The sequence below is a fragment of the Anomaloglossus baeobatrachus genome, chromosome 2 (genome assembly GCF_048569485.1).
Source record: "Anomaloglossus baeobatrachus isolate aAnoBae1 chromosome 2, aAnoBae1.hap1, whole genome shotgun sequence".
Taxonomy (NCBI): Eukaryota; Metazoa; Chordata; class Amphibia; order Anura; family Aromobatidae; genus Anomaloglossus; species Anomaloglossus baeobatrachus.
The window spans coordinates 699,494,775-699,511,880 of NC_134354.1; the positions used below are offsets into that span (position 1 = coordinate 699,494,775).

Genomic DNA, 17,106 nt, shown 5'->3' on the forward strand with positions numbered 1-17,106 from the left:
GGCGGAGCCGAGCGGGGGGCGGGGCCAGACGAGGGTGTCAGTGGCAGTGCTTGTCTGCATGGCTGGGGACAGGTGTGTGTGTGTGTGTGTGTGTGTGTGTGTGTGTGTGTGTGTGTGTGTGTGTGTACGTGTACGTGTGTGTACACATGTGCGGGAGGGGGCGGGGCCGAGCGGGGAAGTGTCGGCCTCCCTGCACACGTAACCAGACTAAATATCGGGTAGCAAAGCACCCGATGTTTACCTTGGTTACCCGATATTTACCTTGGTTGCGGGCCTACACTGCTTAGCGCTGGCTCCTTGCACTGTAACCAGGGTAAATATCGGGTAACCAACCAAAGCTGGTGACGTGTGCAGGGAGCCAGAGAGCATGCACAGCGAAATCCGACGGATCTCGCTGCTCAAAAAACGTTACATGCTGCGTTCCTCCCGCCCAGCGGTCAGTCGTTCCACGACTGATCAGTCGGGCGGAGGGTGCAACGCAGCATCATCAGTCACAATCCGCTGCTCATACAAGTCTATGGGAGCAGCGGAATCCGCTAAACGGATTCCGTTGTTTACAAGAGCAGCGGATTGTGACTGATACATTTTAGCGGAAATGGGAACTTAGCCTAAGGCTGCTTTCACACATCAGGTTTTTGCAGTGCGGCTCAATCTGGCTCAAAAACCTATGCAACGGATGCGGCGAAAAAAACAGATCCGCTGCATACGTTTTTCCATGCGGCTCGTCCATTTTTTTGACGGACGCGGCTTGATACTGAGCATGCCCTGTTAAAAAAACCGCATCCGGATGCGGTTTTTGCCGCAGGACTCCGCATCTGGCGTTCATAGGCTTGCATTGTAAATTGCGCCGCATCGCGCCGGATCCGGCGCGATGCGGTTTTTCCGCCGCACAAAAAAAGTGCCATGCAACGTTCCATCCGGCCGCCGCATGGGCTAAATATGCCGCATCCGGCAAAAAACGAACGCAACGCAAGGCCATGCGGCACAATACGGCGCTAATGGAAGTCTATGGGGAAAAAACGCAGCCGGCAGCAAAAAAAACCCCCCAAAACAGTTGCGTTTTTTCTGTAAAGCGCCGCATTGTGCCGCTCAGCAAAAAACGGATGTGTGAAAGCAGCCTTAAACAGATTCTGGAAGGAGTGGGAAATCACACTTTCATATCTGCAGTAACCAATGTCTTTAAAGGGAACCTGTCACGAGCAGTTCTGGGTACATATTGACAATCCCTGCCTAACTGTCCCTTTACCTAGTAGCATACATAAAGAGATCTTTACAAAAAGTATTTCTAAAGATCCTTTATGATATGCTAATGAGCGCAGGGACTAGTCGCAGGGCATTCATATGGTAGCACGCTCACATAGGCGTACTAATGTGCTATTCATTGCAGCGTCACCAGCAGTGATGTGTGTACCTGTGTCCGCTGTCACTGATGATCTGAAGTCCTGGCACTTCCGGTCATGCGCACAAGACCTCTGAAACTAGGACACCCAGCATTATACTGTGCATGATGGAAGTGCCGGGCATTCTGATAAGCGGTGAAAGCGGACACAGGTCCGTGCGTCATTGCTGGTGATGCTGCATTGAATGGCGTGTTACAATGCCCCTGTGGGTATGCTAACATGCTAAGAGGGCGGACTGAGCGCAGGACAACACCCTTGTGACTAGTCCCTGCACTTATTAGCATATGATAAAAGATCTTTAAAAATACTTTTTCTAAATATCTCTTTATCTATGCAAGTGCATCTTATGCTCGTTGGTTATAGGAGAACAGGAGGAGTAAAGAATAGAATGTGAAAAATGCATAAAAATTATTAAAATGTAAAATGTAATCTTATCCCTGACCAAAATAAACTTTAGGAATAGGATAGGAGTAAACCGGGGTTCCCAGATAACTCCAGATTAAAAAGGAACCTGTCACCAGATTTGGTGACTATAAGCTGCGGCCACCACCAGTGGGCTCTTATATACAGCAGTCTAACTTGCTGTATATAAGAGTCCAGGCCGCTGTGTATAACGTAAAAAACACTTTATAATACTCACCTAAACGGTCGGTATGGTGAAGATGTGTCAGATGGGTGTCTTCGTCCTCCGGGTGCGGCGCCTCCTCTTTCGGCCATCTTCATCCTCCTTTTGAAGCCGGGGTACATGACGAATCCTATGTAAGGCACACACGCCAGCATTGAGGTCCTGCGCAGGCGCACTTTGGTCTGCCCTAAGCAGGGCAGATCGAGGTATTATAGTGCGCCTGTTAGAATGCTGTATATAAGAGCCCGCTGGTGGTGGCCGCAGCTTATAGGCCCCAAATCTGGTGACAGGTTCCTTTCAATCCGGAGTTATCCGGGGACCCCGGTTTACTCCTATCCTATTCCCTTTAAAGTCGGCATTTAATGTACCCTTTGTAAACAGACAGTATTAGAGTTCCGTAATTGTACTACAATGTCAAATCCGGAATTCCTAACCGCAGCTCCACTGATGCTATTATAATAGTAGTGGGGCTGTGGATTTAAATAAAATACAATCGTTAGGTATGATGACTTTATATAGTAAAATGATCTCACGCAATAAAATGTAAACCAATATTAAAAACTTCAAACCATAATTGCTATTATTTATTGCCTCTATATAATGTCTAAGATGAAAGGGAAGCAGATTATACAGTCTTATTAGGTGTAATATTGTAAATAATTGCATGTGCATGCGGCCATTGGAATATTCAATTACACGGCTTGAAGTCCGGACACCCACATACTGTTATGTGACAGTAATAAAGTGTGAAGCTCACAAAGTGAATTATATAACCGATGTATACAGACACCTTCATCAAACTACAGCCCTAAGACTTCAGTGTGAAACACTGTTCCACTTGCATGTGTTTGGTCCACACATGCAATTAGTGTGTGCCCTGCAGCCAGATGCTAAATGCCCTGCTTGTGGCTCATAGGAATGTGACTGTATTACAGCGGAGATCAGGCACTCCACGGCCTCTGAAAATGTTCACCAGGGTGCTTGCACAGTAACTAGTGGTTGCGTACATGCTGGACAGTGGAATAGACTGCTATGCATACCGCGCTGGTCTATTTCGGTGCGCTCCTTTCTGTCTCTGTATAATACCGCACACTGTTTATGTGAGGATGGTCTGGTCTCTTCCTATACTAGGTCAGTACTTTGTCCCAACGCGCGTTTCGCCAGCTTGCCTGGCTTCTAACCAGTACAATTACACAACTCTGTTTACAAAGGGTAAATTTTATCCAGAGTTTAAACCGGAATCATCTGGGGACCCGGTTAACTCTTTCCCAATCCCAGGGATTACTTTAATCAGGCATAGGACTACTATTAACATATTAATGATCACAGAATAAAAAGTTAAATTGTATCTATTTTTCATTATTCATATGTCTATTCTTCGCTCTCCCTTTTCCCCTTAAAACCAAATCTAGTTGGTGTTTACTAAATGTGAAAATAGATACAGGAGGGTGTTAGATATATCTGTCTTATACTCACCTGCCACAGTCTTCATCTTTTTTTCAATCATCGCGCTGGTCGGTCACCAGCAATTTTATAGAGTGAGCTGGAGGTCACAAATCAATACAAGTCTATGGGGGCCTGTTTCTGGCTCTCATGGACTTGTATTGGGTGCTTGTGATTTAACTTCTAGCCAGCCAGACTTAACAGGCACAAGATGGCGCAGCGGAACCGCAGCAGCCCCGAATAAGGATGAAAATGCCGGAGGGCAAATTTAGTACAGGGGGATTTAGTATTTAAAGCACCGTTTCAAGCTGGAAAAAAAACGCTGGAGTGGTGCTTTAATGATTCCAAGATATGTAATTAATTTGTGGGAAATGGGAAAGTTAAAGATGACATTTCCTTTGTGTTTTTTCCGGTTTTTTTTTTTTGCTTAAAATACAAACAAAACCCCTTATATTTAGCTAAAAAAGAAAATGGGCCAATGCAAACGTTTGGGCACCCTGCATGATTAGTACCTAGTAGCACCCCCTTTAGCAAGTACCACAGTTTGTAAATGCTTTTTGTAGCCAGCCAAGAGTCTTTCCATTCTTGTTTGATAGATTTTCATCCATTCTTCCTTCTCTTCCAGTTCTGTGAGATTCCTGGCTCATCTTGCATGCACTGCTCCTTTGGAGGTCTAGCCACAGATTTTCATTGATGTTCAGATCAGGCGATTGTAAAATCTTTAGATCCTTAGTTTGCGCCTTTTGAGGTTGGCTATTGTGGATTTTGACGTGTGTTTAGGATCATTATACATTTGTAGAAGCCATCCTCTTTCCAACGTCTGCAGTACAGACTGTGTTAGGTTTGCATCAAGCATTTGTTAACCTTTCATTGAATCCACTCTTTGCTACACCCATGAAATGTTCCCCATGCCATTGGGTGTAAAGGTACTGTCACACATAACGAGATCGCTAGCGAGATCGCTAGCGAGATCGCAGCTGAGTCACCGTTTTGGTGACGCAGTAGCGATCCCGTTAGCGATCTCGTTATGTGTGACATCTACCAGCGATCAGGCCCCTGCTGTGAGATCTCTAGTCCTTGCTGAATGGTCCAGGTCATTTTCTTCAAAGGCGATGTTCTGCTGGGCAGGACACATCGCTGTGTTTGACACTGTGACAGGGTCACAGTGACTGCTGAGATCGTTATACAGGTCGCTACTGCGACCTGTATTGTTCCTGCATCGCTGGTAAGATCTGACTGTGTGACATCTCACCTGCGACCTCCCAGCGACTTACCTGCAATCCCTATCAGGTCGCATCGTTTTCGGGATCGCTGGTAAGTCGTTGTGTGTGACTGGGCCTTAACACAACCCCAAAGCATGATTGATCCACCTCATACGTAATGGTTGGAGATCTGTTCTTTTCCTGAAATTCTGTGCCCTTTTCTCTCTCCACATATACCTTTGATCATTGTGGCCAAACAGTTTTAATTTAACCTCATAAGCACACAGGTCTTATTTCCAAAATGCATCAGTTTGGATTTTCTTCTTCATACCTCTGACGCTGAATTATTTTTTTTTTGGGGGGGGGGGGGTGAGGACGCAGGAGAGGTTTTCTTTGGATGACTCATGACTCTTCTATGGAGGCCATATTTGTGACGGTATCTCTAAACAGTTGAGCAATGTACCACAACTCCAGGTCTGCTAAATATAGCTGAAGGTCTTTTGCAGTCAAGCTGGCCTCTGATTTGCCTCTTAGCAATCCTATGAGCAGCTCTCAAATTTAGCTTGTTCTTCCAGACCTTATCTTGACATGCACTGTTCCTGGTAACTGCCATCTTGTAAATTATTATTTCGAACTAAGGAAATGACTTGAAAACGCTTTGCTAGCTTCTTATGGCCTTCTCCTGCTTTGAGGATCCCCACCATTTTTCAGAGTGATAGGCAGCTGCTTAGACGAACCATGGCTGCTGTTTTGTGGATTAGAGGCGGCTGGGATTTTATTAAGCTGTGAAATTCACATCACCTGGCCTTTCCAAATGATGATAGTGAACAAACCATAACCCTAACAGGCTAATTAAGGTCTGATACCTTGGTTAAAAGCTATCTGATCACACACATTTTTAATAAAGTGTCCAAACTTTTGCATTTTCCCATTCACCTTTTTATAATTTTTAAAAATGTAAAATATGAAAGTTTTTTTTTCCCTAAAATACAAAGAAAATGTGTTAACTTCAATTTGCTTAACTGTTCACAATAACAGTAATTTTGACCAGGGGTGCCCAAACTTTTACATGCCACTGTACTAAGGAGTATTATAGGCAATAAGCCATGGGGGGGGGGGGGAAGAAATGTACAAATTAACTCTCGCAAACCACCACCTCGGAGAGGTAGCTACCCTATAGGTGGTCATACTACAAGGTTCATTAATGTGTGGAACATTGATCTACAAAAGGAGCCACATCTCCTAGCTGGTACTTGTGAGGTTTTTTTCATTCTGAGAGAGAAAAAGTGCATAACAAAAGTAGGGAACAATTTACCAATGTAGTGGGAAATTTATCAAACTGGTGTTTCATATATCAATCAAACCTAAAGCCTGCTGACCTGCAGTAAACTACGGTAAAGTAGTACAAGTAGTATTTTAAGGTTGTCCATGTACCAGAAAATGAAACTTGCGCTATTACCTGCGAGTTTTCAAACCAGTCTTAATAAGCCTACCCACATTTTAAGAAGAAAGACCTAATGGTCTTCTGGTAGAGGTCGGCAGTCACTCTATGCAAATACAGACTTCTGAATCATTATAGTGCGCACACTACCTGCTGTCAGGATTCTCCAATATTGCTGGTGAAAGAGGGCATTCACAGGATTACAACTACAGTGGAACCTTTGTTAATGAGAACAATCCGTTCTGGGACTGTGCTTGTTAACCAAGTTACTCGTTCAGCAAAGCAAGATTTCCCATAGGAAATCATTGCAATGCAGACAATTCGTTTCACAACTTGTTAAAATGTTCCATCCTGGTCCCTTATTGTGCCATCACGCACAAACACGCACAAATTATGCTCACCTTACCTTCCGTTCCATCGCCGGTCTCCTGGAACTTGCAGTTCGCCGGTACAGGATGTGTATCGGGTAACCATCGCGACGAGGGAGGAACTTCCGCTGCCAGAGCGCTGACGTCAAAGGCATGAGCCGCTTGCCTCTGATTGACCAGCGCGTTGCCTTTGAGTAGAGGCTGATAGTGGAAGTTCCTCCCTCGTCGCGATGGCTACCGATACACATCCTGTACCGGCAAACTGCAAGATCCATGAGGCCGGCGATGGAATGGAAGGTACACATATTATGCTCACCTTACCTTCTGTTCCATCGCCGGCCTCATGGATCTTGCAGTTTGCCGGTACAAGATGTGTATCGGGTAACCATTGCGACGAGGGAGGAACTTCCACTGTCAGCTGCTACTCAAAGGCAGCACGCTGGCCAATCAGAGGCAAGCGGCTTCTGCCTTTGACGTCAGCGGTCTGGCAGTGGAAGTTCCTCCCTCGTCACGATGGTTACCAGATACACATCCTGTACCGGTGAACTACAAGAACCATGAGGCCGGAGATGGAACGTAAGGTAAGGTGAGCATAATGTGCGTGCATGCGCTTGTGTGTGCTTGTGTGGAATGGAAGAGCGGGTTAGAGCGCGGTGGATGTACGGAATTGGAAGTGTGTGCGGTGAGTATTTTGCTCGTTCAGCAAAGCTTGCTCGTAAACGGAGTTACAAAGTTACAGCAAGCTTTGCTCGTTAAGCGAAATACTCGCTAACTGGGTTACTCGTTAAGCGAGGTTCCAGTGTATATGATTTGTACACTTCCCGTCACATTCTGACTAGACATGCACAGCCTCTCTCAATTCACTAGTATTGTGCGAGGCAGCATACGTATAGTTGGTATGTAACATGTATGCAGATCACATGCTTGTGGTCATGTGGTTGTGCTCTCACACCAGAGACAACAGAGAATCCGGACACTAAAAATTGTCTGCAGAAAGAAGTCAGCGTTACCGGAGACTTTCATCAGAGGACTGGACAACCCCTTTAAAAAAACTGTGCACCAATTTTTGTGACAACATAAAGCCAGCATAAAGAGGGGATAATGAATCAAAGGGTTTTACGTTACATGTGCTACCAATACTTCAGTGTCCAGTCAACGCTATATTAAATATTATTTATACATGCACAGCACAGCACAGCACATGAAGGTATAATCCTATTCACGCATTCTCATCCCTAATCTACAAGAGGTTACATTTATATAAAAAGACGTGGCCTTTCTCAGTGGCTTCAAAATGTGCAGAAAGGCATGAAAGATTAATTTTTTCCCTAATAAGAAACTGGTTGACTTGAGTTATTGAGACACAAAAGAAATATGAAGAAAGAATGTGGTTGTGTCCTATAAGCTTCAATTAGCACCGGCAAGGACAGGAAATGTAGTCACAAGACCGCCGAGAACTGTCCTGTTCTAACATGAAGCAGGATATGTGGTGTTTGCAGAGGGAACGTACTCCTGTCACACAGCTTTACATCATCTAGCTGTAGATGGTATGTGCGGCTTTTGTGTGCGCTGAATAAACCGGACCCTGAAAGCTCAAACATATGACACGAGGTTCTCCCACAATGAAAACTACGCAGGGCCCTGTACGTGTACTGTCCTATGTGGTGGAACCAGCCCAATATTCTGGAAATGTCTAATTTGTCACAGTTGATACAAGCTACACAAACCACATGCAGCATGATAGCAGCCACGTGTGGCTTTGGTGTTTCAGAGAAAACAGTTTAAAAAGGGAACTGGTCACCAGGTCTTTCAACTGCGGCCACCACCAGTAAGCCCTTATACAGTGTGTCCACCCATATCCTGTCCACCGCCATTAACTTGAGAACGGCGGCAGCTACAGGCATAGAAGTGGTATCTAGGCGTAGTAAAGTAGCCAGGCGCTACGCAATGAAACCACCTATAGCGCCACCTGGTGGAAAACAACTGAGTTAGCATTTTTATCTCGAAAACAGAACGAGAAAGAGGAGAAGGAAAAAAAAAAAAGGGAATTGCAAACTTGTAGGGCATCATCAATTTAATATGAATAGACACCTTGCATACAGGTAAAGACTATACCTAGACACCACTTCTATGCCTATAGCTGCCACCGTTCTCAAGTTAATGGCAGTGGCTAGGATATGGATGGACACACTGTATACAGCATTCTAGAATGCTATATATAGGTCTCTACACCAATCCTACATCATCCACACACTGTTCTCCATTGCGCTCCTGCGCACGCACACTTCTTTGCCCGGCCGAGGGCAGAGGAAAGTGCCCAAAAGGCACAGGGCAGAGGAAAGTGCCCAAAAGGCACAGGGCAGAGGAAAGTGCCCAAAAGGCACAGGGCAGAGGAAAGTGCCCAAAAGGCACAGGGCAGAGGAAAGTGCCCAAAAGGCACAGGGCAGAGGAAAGTGCCCAAAAGGCACAGGGCAGAGGAAAGTGCCCAAAAGGCACAGGGCAGAGGAAAGTGCCCAAAAGGCACAGGGCAGAGGAAAGTGCCCAAAAGGCACAGGGCAAAGGAAAGTGCCCAAAAGGCACAGGGCAAAGGAAAGTGCCCAAAAGGCACAGGGCAAAGGAAAGTGCCCAAAAGGCACAGGGCAAAGGAAAGTGCCCAAAAGGCACAGGGCAAAGGAAAGTGCCCAATTCCACTCCCCTGCCTGTCCATCCTTGCCGTTATTTATGCTAATTCCATTATAGAATCATTTTACTTACTAGAAGGACCTGTGCTGATGTCAAACCCATGTGACCAGAAGGGGCAGGGCCTCAGCCAACAAAAATAATGTTGCTTTCTGATATCAGCTATGTTGGCTGAAGCCCAGCCCCTTTTGGTCACATGACTGACATCAGCACAGGTCCTAGTTAGTTAGTAAAACGATTCTATAATAGAATTAGCATAAATAACAGTGGGAGGATAGACAGACAGGGGGGCAGGAATCACTATGAATACCCACCCCAGTTATCAGCTGATCGGCAGCTGCTGACACTCAAAAAGCTGCTCATTTTACAAACTTTACATGCTTGTGTTTCAAAACCTATACATCCTAGGTGACAACAAAAGGTATGTATAGAATCATCATGATCATGCCAGTATAGCAATGGCTTTAGGTTATATAGGAAAATCCTGACGATTGGTGCACTTTAAGTAGCAGCAAAAAGAAAATATCTAGATTAAGTCCCAAGTGGACATTTACTAGGTTACTGGACAGCAATTTCCAGAACAAGGAGATACTGTAAGACTTTATGTATAGGGTAAGAGCACCTAGCTGAACTTCTCTTGTATGTGTATAGGGATCCATCAGGATATAGGGTCTGGGTAGAGGAAGTGACTAACTAATCTCATACATTTATTCTTGGTGCCAAAAGCCCTTAATACCACCACCTGCTCCTATAATCAACCCAATATTTAGTGAACTGAAATAAAACTATCAATGGCTGTACTAGTGGCTGTACTAGTAGTTTTTTTTTTGGGGAGGGGGGGGGGGGGTTTCGGAAGGAATGTGAACTCCCACTACAGATAACTGGTATGAGTCACCTAAATCTCATTTCTTATTTCCTCTGCCTCTCTTCTCTACTGAGGAACGTCAATCATGGCCCACGGATTATTGAAAGAGCTAAAAATAAAAAAAAAAAACAAACTGCATTGTGCTACAGATTGCTTACCACCAGACAGCGGCCAGTAGGACACTTTTTTGGCTTCTGATGGGTGAATGGAGCCCTACATTCACATATGACTTTTCCTTGCATATGTGGCATATAAGGCTTGGACGCAATGTACAAGGAACCTGTCTGCATTAATACATTTACTTCTCGGTACCTACGCTCCCATCCATTACTTCTGATAAGATCTGGGCATTTTCTACTTCCCGACAGCATCACATTCCCACATTCTCTGAGAAGTCTTACCTTGCGCTTGATGTCTGTGAATTGGGAGAACATTAAGGACCAGTAAAACGCCAGCTCTTGAATATAATAATAGTACAGACCCTGCGTGAGCGGCTGTTAAGGAAATGGACAAAAAAGTAAAGTTAAAATTCTGATAACCAAACACACAGAAAATAGAAAAATCATCGTATGTAGGTGGAAATAATAATGAAAGCCATGATGGATCATTGTGTACAGGATCTGGCCTGATCCCATGGAATCATAAAAGGGTCTTCTATTGATTTCTGGATTAATGTTGGATGTAGAGCCGCCAATCCCTTAGGCGCCTGAATACAACAGACTCCCGGCTCTATGCACTCAAAGGGTTTTCTGGAAGTAAGGCTATGTGCGCACAGTGCGTTTTTCGCGGCGTTTTTGCGCGTTTTTCGGGTGTGTTTTTGGCCTCAAAACTGCAGGACTTTGCTTCCCCAGCAAAGTCTATGAGTTTTCATTTTTGCTGTCCGCACACATCTGTTTTTTTTACCTGCGTTTTTGAGTTAAAAAAAAAAATGGACATGTCAGTTCTTTCCTGCGTTTTTCTGCGTTTTCCCCCCATGCAATGCATTGGAAAAACGCAGCAAAAACGCAGAGATGAAAAACGCAGCAAAACGCAGCCAAAAACGCACCAAATCGCGGCAAAAACGCATGCGTTTTTTTATGCGTTTTTTCGACGTAGGTGCGTTTTTGTGAGTTTTTAGCGGCCAAAAACGCACAAAAACGCAGCGTCAAAAAGACGCAGTGTGCGAACCTAGCCTTACAAAGCATCATTTTGGAATCCGAATTCGTGCAACTTTCTGACACAAATCTCTTGGCTTGACGTCAATGAATAGAAAGATTGTTTACACCTAGAAGCTAAAAAAGTGTGTGGTTGGTTGCTTCGGTCACATCTTATGACAACCAAACCCCAGAGATGAATGATAGATCCCTCACTTAATTGTCAAATCTGGAAAGTGGTAAAGGACAGGATTGATCTACCTTGGTCAGATATTTTTGGCTGAGGCCCTTAAGCCATTCCAAATGCTAAAAATACAAAAAACCCAAAAAAGCTAAACCTTCCAAATAATTACCTTTACTGCTACCTATGAGTATGACATGCCCTTTAGACATTGGTGCCAGGTCCACCAACCTTCTGCAACTACTGAATCCACCTGGACTTGTATCCCATTACATGACTTTGTTGGCAGAGAGCACAGAACAACATGACCTGATGAGAAGCAAGTGGGATATATGAGGAGCACTGGGCACTCACCTGTTGGAAGCCCCTAAATTCCCAGATGAGTACCCCAAATGTCACAGGGGCCCATGAACATTTTTTCCCAACTTCTCTGGTATTCCTCGGAGATTAGGGGATACTGAGCACAAGTGGTTTCTTTTCTACACGACTGCATGGAAATCCATATCACAACTGACCCCAAGACTTGTCTCCTATTTGTAGATCCTGAACATTATCCCAGGACTGTAGGTAGATTATTCCTGGCTGTGGCTCTATTAACAGCCTGAAAATGGGTGGCCAGACATTGGATGCCATCAAGAGTACCAACCACCCCGCAGTGGCAAATGGCCATAAACCTCTTGATCACTTAAAAATAAATAAAATCAATATATGCTGATGCTACCCTGGAGGATTCCCCAAAAAAATTGTGGTAGACTGACAAACCCCTCGAACTGCTTAACCGCTGGGGAGAGAGACGGTGAGGAGGGATTCTGAGGCCACATTATCTTTTACGTGGACTTCAAACCCACCCTTTATCCACCTTTCTCACTATATAGAAACAGACAAGCAGCTATGACTACTGTGTTACATTATTTGGTTGGGGTCTGAGATATTCTATTCAAGTTCTCTGTATCTGTTCTACATCATCTAGAATAACGTTACTACCATTTACTAAGAGTCAACATTCGTTCCTAGTAATTATTTGACATAAAATCTGATTTTGCTGCATCTGCAATGTATCTGGGTACAAGAGATATCAGTTCTATTCAGTGCAGGTCATAGTCTATTGACCAAATACATCAGGAGCACAAATTGCTCCTATCTGAACACTACATAAAGCCATGGTCACACACACAAAGAATTATTCCCACAAGTCTCCGCCTGACCATGGCTGAAATGAGCAGAATGGACAGCATTACAAATGCCCAATAATTCAGCCATTAGAGCTGCGGTCCAGCTGGAACTTGCAACAATGATGAGGCGCGGAAGTGTTCCTATATTATGCTCACGTCAAACCGTGCAATATACCAGCCTAGGCTCGAGAAGATTCGCAATTAGGTCTAAAGCAGTGATCCCCCAAACTTTCTTGCTTGCAGAGCCACACTCGGCAGACAGGGGATGTCAACGAGACACATCCAGCTCTGACAGGTGGTGGGGGGGGGGGGGTAGAGACAACGAGTCACATCCAGCTCCGACAAGAGTGGGGGGGTGTCAACAAGCCACATCCAGCTCTGACAGGTGGAGAGGAGAGGGGGGGGGGGGTAGACAACGAGCCATATCCAACTCTGACGAGAGTTTGGGGGGGGTGTCAACGAGCCACACCCAGCTCCAACAAGGTGAGGTTGTAGGGTCAACAAGGGGGGGGGGGGGGGATCAACGAGCCACATCCAGCTCCGACAAGGTGAGGGGGTAGGGTCAACAAGCCACATCCAGCTCCGACAAGGGGGGGGGGGAAATCAACGATCCACATCCAGCTCCGACAAGGTGAGGGGGTAGGGTCAACAAGCCACATCCAGCTCCGACAAGGGTGTCAACGAGCCACATTCAGCTCACGCCCGCCTCACAGCAGTGACACCCAGAGCCGCCATTACCAATATAATGACAAAGCTTTTCCACAGAAATCACACCAAGGCAGCATACCAAGATCTAGGGGTTCTTACCTTACCCCACTTCCAGATCTGCTCTTCTGTATGGGGTACTCACAAAAGTCAATATCTGAATACCTGCTCTTCATAGCAGTTTGCTACACCTGGTGCTATTGCACCAAGCTGACAGACAGCCACGAGTCACACATCACGGGACCGCGAGCCACATGTGGCTCTCGAACCACAGGTTGGTGACCACTGGTCCACAGTGTACAAAGCATCAGCTAGCAGTATCGGGATATAAATAAGAGGGGTCTCATTCCATAGGTCAGACATCTTTGAAATTATATTTAATTGAAACAAACTTATATCAGTTTTTCCATTTTAGGCGAAGTGGCCATCTGCAGTGCGATTTATTGAATAGAAACGACAGACGCTATACAGAACTTGATGGACCCCAGTACTATCAATGGGGTTTGTTTAACACTGTTTGGTTACAATGATACTAAAGTGAATGGAGGAGACTTAATATTGTTCTCCAGTTACATAAAACCAGTCCAACTTCAGGTCATCTTTTTCTTTCAACTTATGATGGGTGCAGGAATGAGAATCTGAAGACTGCAAGGACATCGCAGATCTGTCACGCTGCGGTACTAACAGGACTGGTGAGAGAGCAGGAAGGGGAGAAGACACGGGCTCCGGGAGGCACTGCCACTGTGTAACCTGACTGCAGCAGTGTCTTATCAGTCATACAATGGTCCCTTGTAATAAATGGGGCATTAGGGGGTGCGAGAAGGAGAATTTCAAGCATTGTGAACAGTGTAACTACAGGAACATACTGATTTAGTTATTTTAAAACTCGGTTTTGGTTGTTCAGATGAAGGTGCAGGATTCTCTAATTCTCTACCTGATAGGGGTAGTTGTACCAGCACTGTCGAGTATCCCAGAACCAGGGTGACTGCAAAAAAGAAGAAAAAAATTATATAAATACATAAATATATATTATAAAAACACTTTTGCGCACATAGTCATGAATGCAAAATAAATCTTCAAGAATGGTTCCTCTTTCAAAAATGCATCAAATGTTTGTTACAAGGTTGTGCTCACGTTAAAGGGGTTTTCCATTGGTATTTAAGTGGTACTCTGGGGAGATGAAATATTTTTGTACTGTCCCTGCCCTCATACACTATGAGCTGAGCTGGTCACTGCCGTTCTCGCATCTTTAGATCACATGTAGCTGCTCCTCACCCCTCCCATATGGGATGTTACGTCACAGACCAGTGTAAAGCGGCGTGCTGCAGCAGAGAACAGGGGGGCGTAGCGGGGAGTGGGGCAGGGAGGAGTGTAGTAGAGGCGTGGCTGGCGGCTCCATGCTCTTCATACCTGCCCCGCCCCCTATTCTAAGACTGGGAGCTATCCGGTAGGAGGAGCATGGAGCCGGCTGTCACGCCCTCACTACATCCTGCCCCCCGTTTTGGGCTGCAGCACGGCGCTTTACACTGGTCTGTGATGTAACGTCCCATATGTGAGGGGTGAGGAGCAGCTACTATTTTATTGATTTACATCTGACAAAGATATTAGAACTGCAGTTTCCAGCCCAACTTCATAGTGTATGAGAGCAGGAACAGTATAAATGTTTTTTACCATCTCCCCGTAGTACCCCTTTAAGGCTGAGGTTAAAGGTCATGTGGCCAAAGATCACTCTAGGACGCTACATAATGTGGTGTATGGGGCCACATTGTGACCAACGAATAGGGACTAAAACAAGCTGCAAAAATCCACATGATACCAACTTTTAGCAACCTGCTTATCACACTACACTGTAGATCCCAATTAAATTCCATTACCTGCATTACGATGCAATGTAAAGCCAAAGTGCAAGATCAAAGATGCTGTGTGGTCTGAACTTCCAAAAGTTTAAAAAAAAAAAAAAAAAAAAAAAAGATTTGCTACTGGAATTAGCCCCCGCACCACTGCTGCACCGCACTGGATGGTATGAGGTCATGACCACTAATGACCCAACTGCTAATACCACCAACTGGCCGCAGAGTCCATTGAATGATGGGTAGCACATCCGGCCTGACAGACAGTTGGAGCGGAGTCAGAACGCGGGTTGTTTCTTTTGGCAAGCATGTTTTTATTTTCCCTCTGAATGAGTATGGGTAAAGTTCCCAGAAATCAGACCATCCCCTCTACCGATCATAAAGCAATGGACGATCTTAGCCATCACTTTATATGACAACATTGACATCTGGTGATATTTTAAACCAGGGATGAACAATGTGCGAATTGGGGGCCTGATCCGGCCAATGGACCTAACCAGCCAAAGGGCTGAAACAAGTGGACTACGGGCCGCACCATGCCCTACCCCGCCACCCATCCACTTCCAGATATTAATATATTGGTGGCGGACGGTGGCTATAAGTGGGCTATGTGGGGGCTCATACTCTATATAGGGCGTCATGTGAGGGTTCATACTGTATATAGAGGGTTATGTGGCAGCTCAAATTGTATATAGGGAGCTATATGGTGGCTCATTGTGTATGTGTGTGTATATATATATATATTATATATTATACTCTATATAGAGTGGCTATATGGGGGTTCATATTGTATAGAGAGGCTTTGTTGTAGCCAATTCTGTATATAGAGACTAGATGGGGGCTCATGAGAGATAGAGAGAGAGATATATATATATAGGCTATACTGTATATAGAGGGGCTGTGTTGGCTCATACGGCATATAAAGGCTATATGGTGGCTCATACAGCATATAAAGGCTATATGGTGGCTCATACAGCATATAAAGGCTATATGGTGGCTCATACTGTATATAGGGAGCTATATGGGGGTTCATACTATATATAAAGGGGCTGTGTGTGAGCTCACAGTCTAAATAGAGGTTATATTGGGGCTCATTGTATATAGATGGGCTGTGTGGGGGTCCATATTGTATACAGGGCGCTATGTGGGGGCTCATACTGTATATCGGGGGATGTCGGCATACTTTGTTGTGTTAATATTGAGTGATACAGTAAATATAAAATAATACTTACCCAAATTAATATCAACCTATTGATTTGGGAAAATGAATTGCATAGCCTTGTTTTAGAATATTTTAGAAAGTTTTTTTTCTTAGCACGTGTAGTATGGCTTTGTGTGCGCACTTGAGGATGTAAAGTGTTAACAGCCGGTGGCGAGCGCACCACAACACTGAATATACCGCTAATGTTTAATGAGCAGACAGGAAGCATCTGCACTTTGAACTTGGCTAGTTGTGAGAGCAGAGAAAAATCCTGTCCATTGCTTCCAGCTAGAAGGCGGCTCTGCCAGGCCGAGGATTACACATTGTTTAGCTTATGCTATCAAACCTAGAAAAAGTTGCCAATTTCCATCCACTGTCAAAACATCGAGGATCTCACAAACCTCGTGTCAGCCGACACATTGTGACAGCGCATTGCTGTAACTTGGCAGAGACCTTCTGCCTGATTATTGTATAATCCCTCAGAGCTTTGGTTGTGCGTAATGTCAGGAAGACTACTTACCGTCCAGAGAAACCATACTCCATAGGAAAAGATATATAGGTAAAATAGAAACCTCCACCTAGAAAGAGAGAAGGCGAGCTGGTCAGACATCAGACCAGGCTGCATGGCTTATCCCAATGTGAAAATACATTGAAACAAAAACAACCGCCATGTTATCTAGTCTTACTGATCCCATTGGCTAGAAATCACGTGCCTGGGAAGTTCGCACTGTAGAAAGTACGAATATCCCCAAGATTGATTTCTTATTCGGTTAGAAGGAAAATCTAGCAAAGCATGGCCACAAGTGACCGTGATAAGACGCACGCCACACCGAGCAATCCC

General features: G+C 44.9%; 1 protein-coding gene across 2 annotated transcripts in view; it reads right to left on the minus strand.

Moving 5' to 3' along the window:
* The window catches only part of CERS5 (ceramide synthase 5), an 81,474-nt gene that overhangs the window by 24,422 nt on the left and 39,946 nt on the right, over positions 1 to 17,106 (minus strand). For both annotated transcript variants that reach the window (XM_075337260.1, XM_075337261.1), the window contains exons 4-6: positions 16,786 to 16,843; positions 14,149 to 14,199; positions 10,425 to 10,517 (exon numbers count right to left, since the gene is read on the minus strand). In XM_075337260.1, the coding sequence (XP_075193375.1) occupies positions 10,425 to 10,517; positions 14,149 to 14,199; positions 16,786 to 16,843 (202 nt within the window). The remainder of the gene's footprint in view (positions 1 to 10,424; positions 10,518 to 14,148; positions 14,200 to 16,785; positions 16,844 to 17,106) is intronic.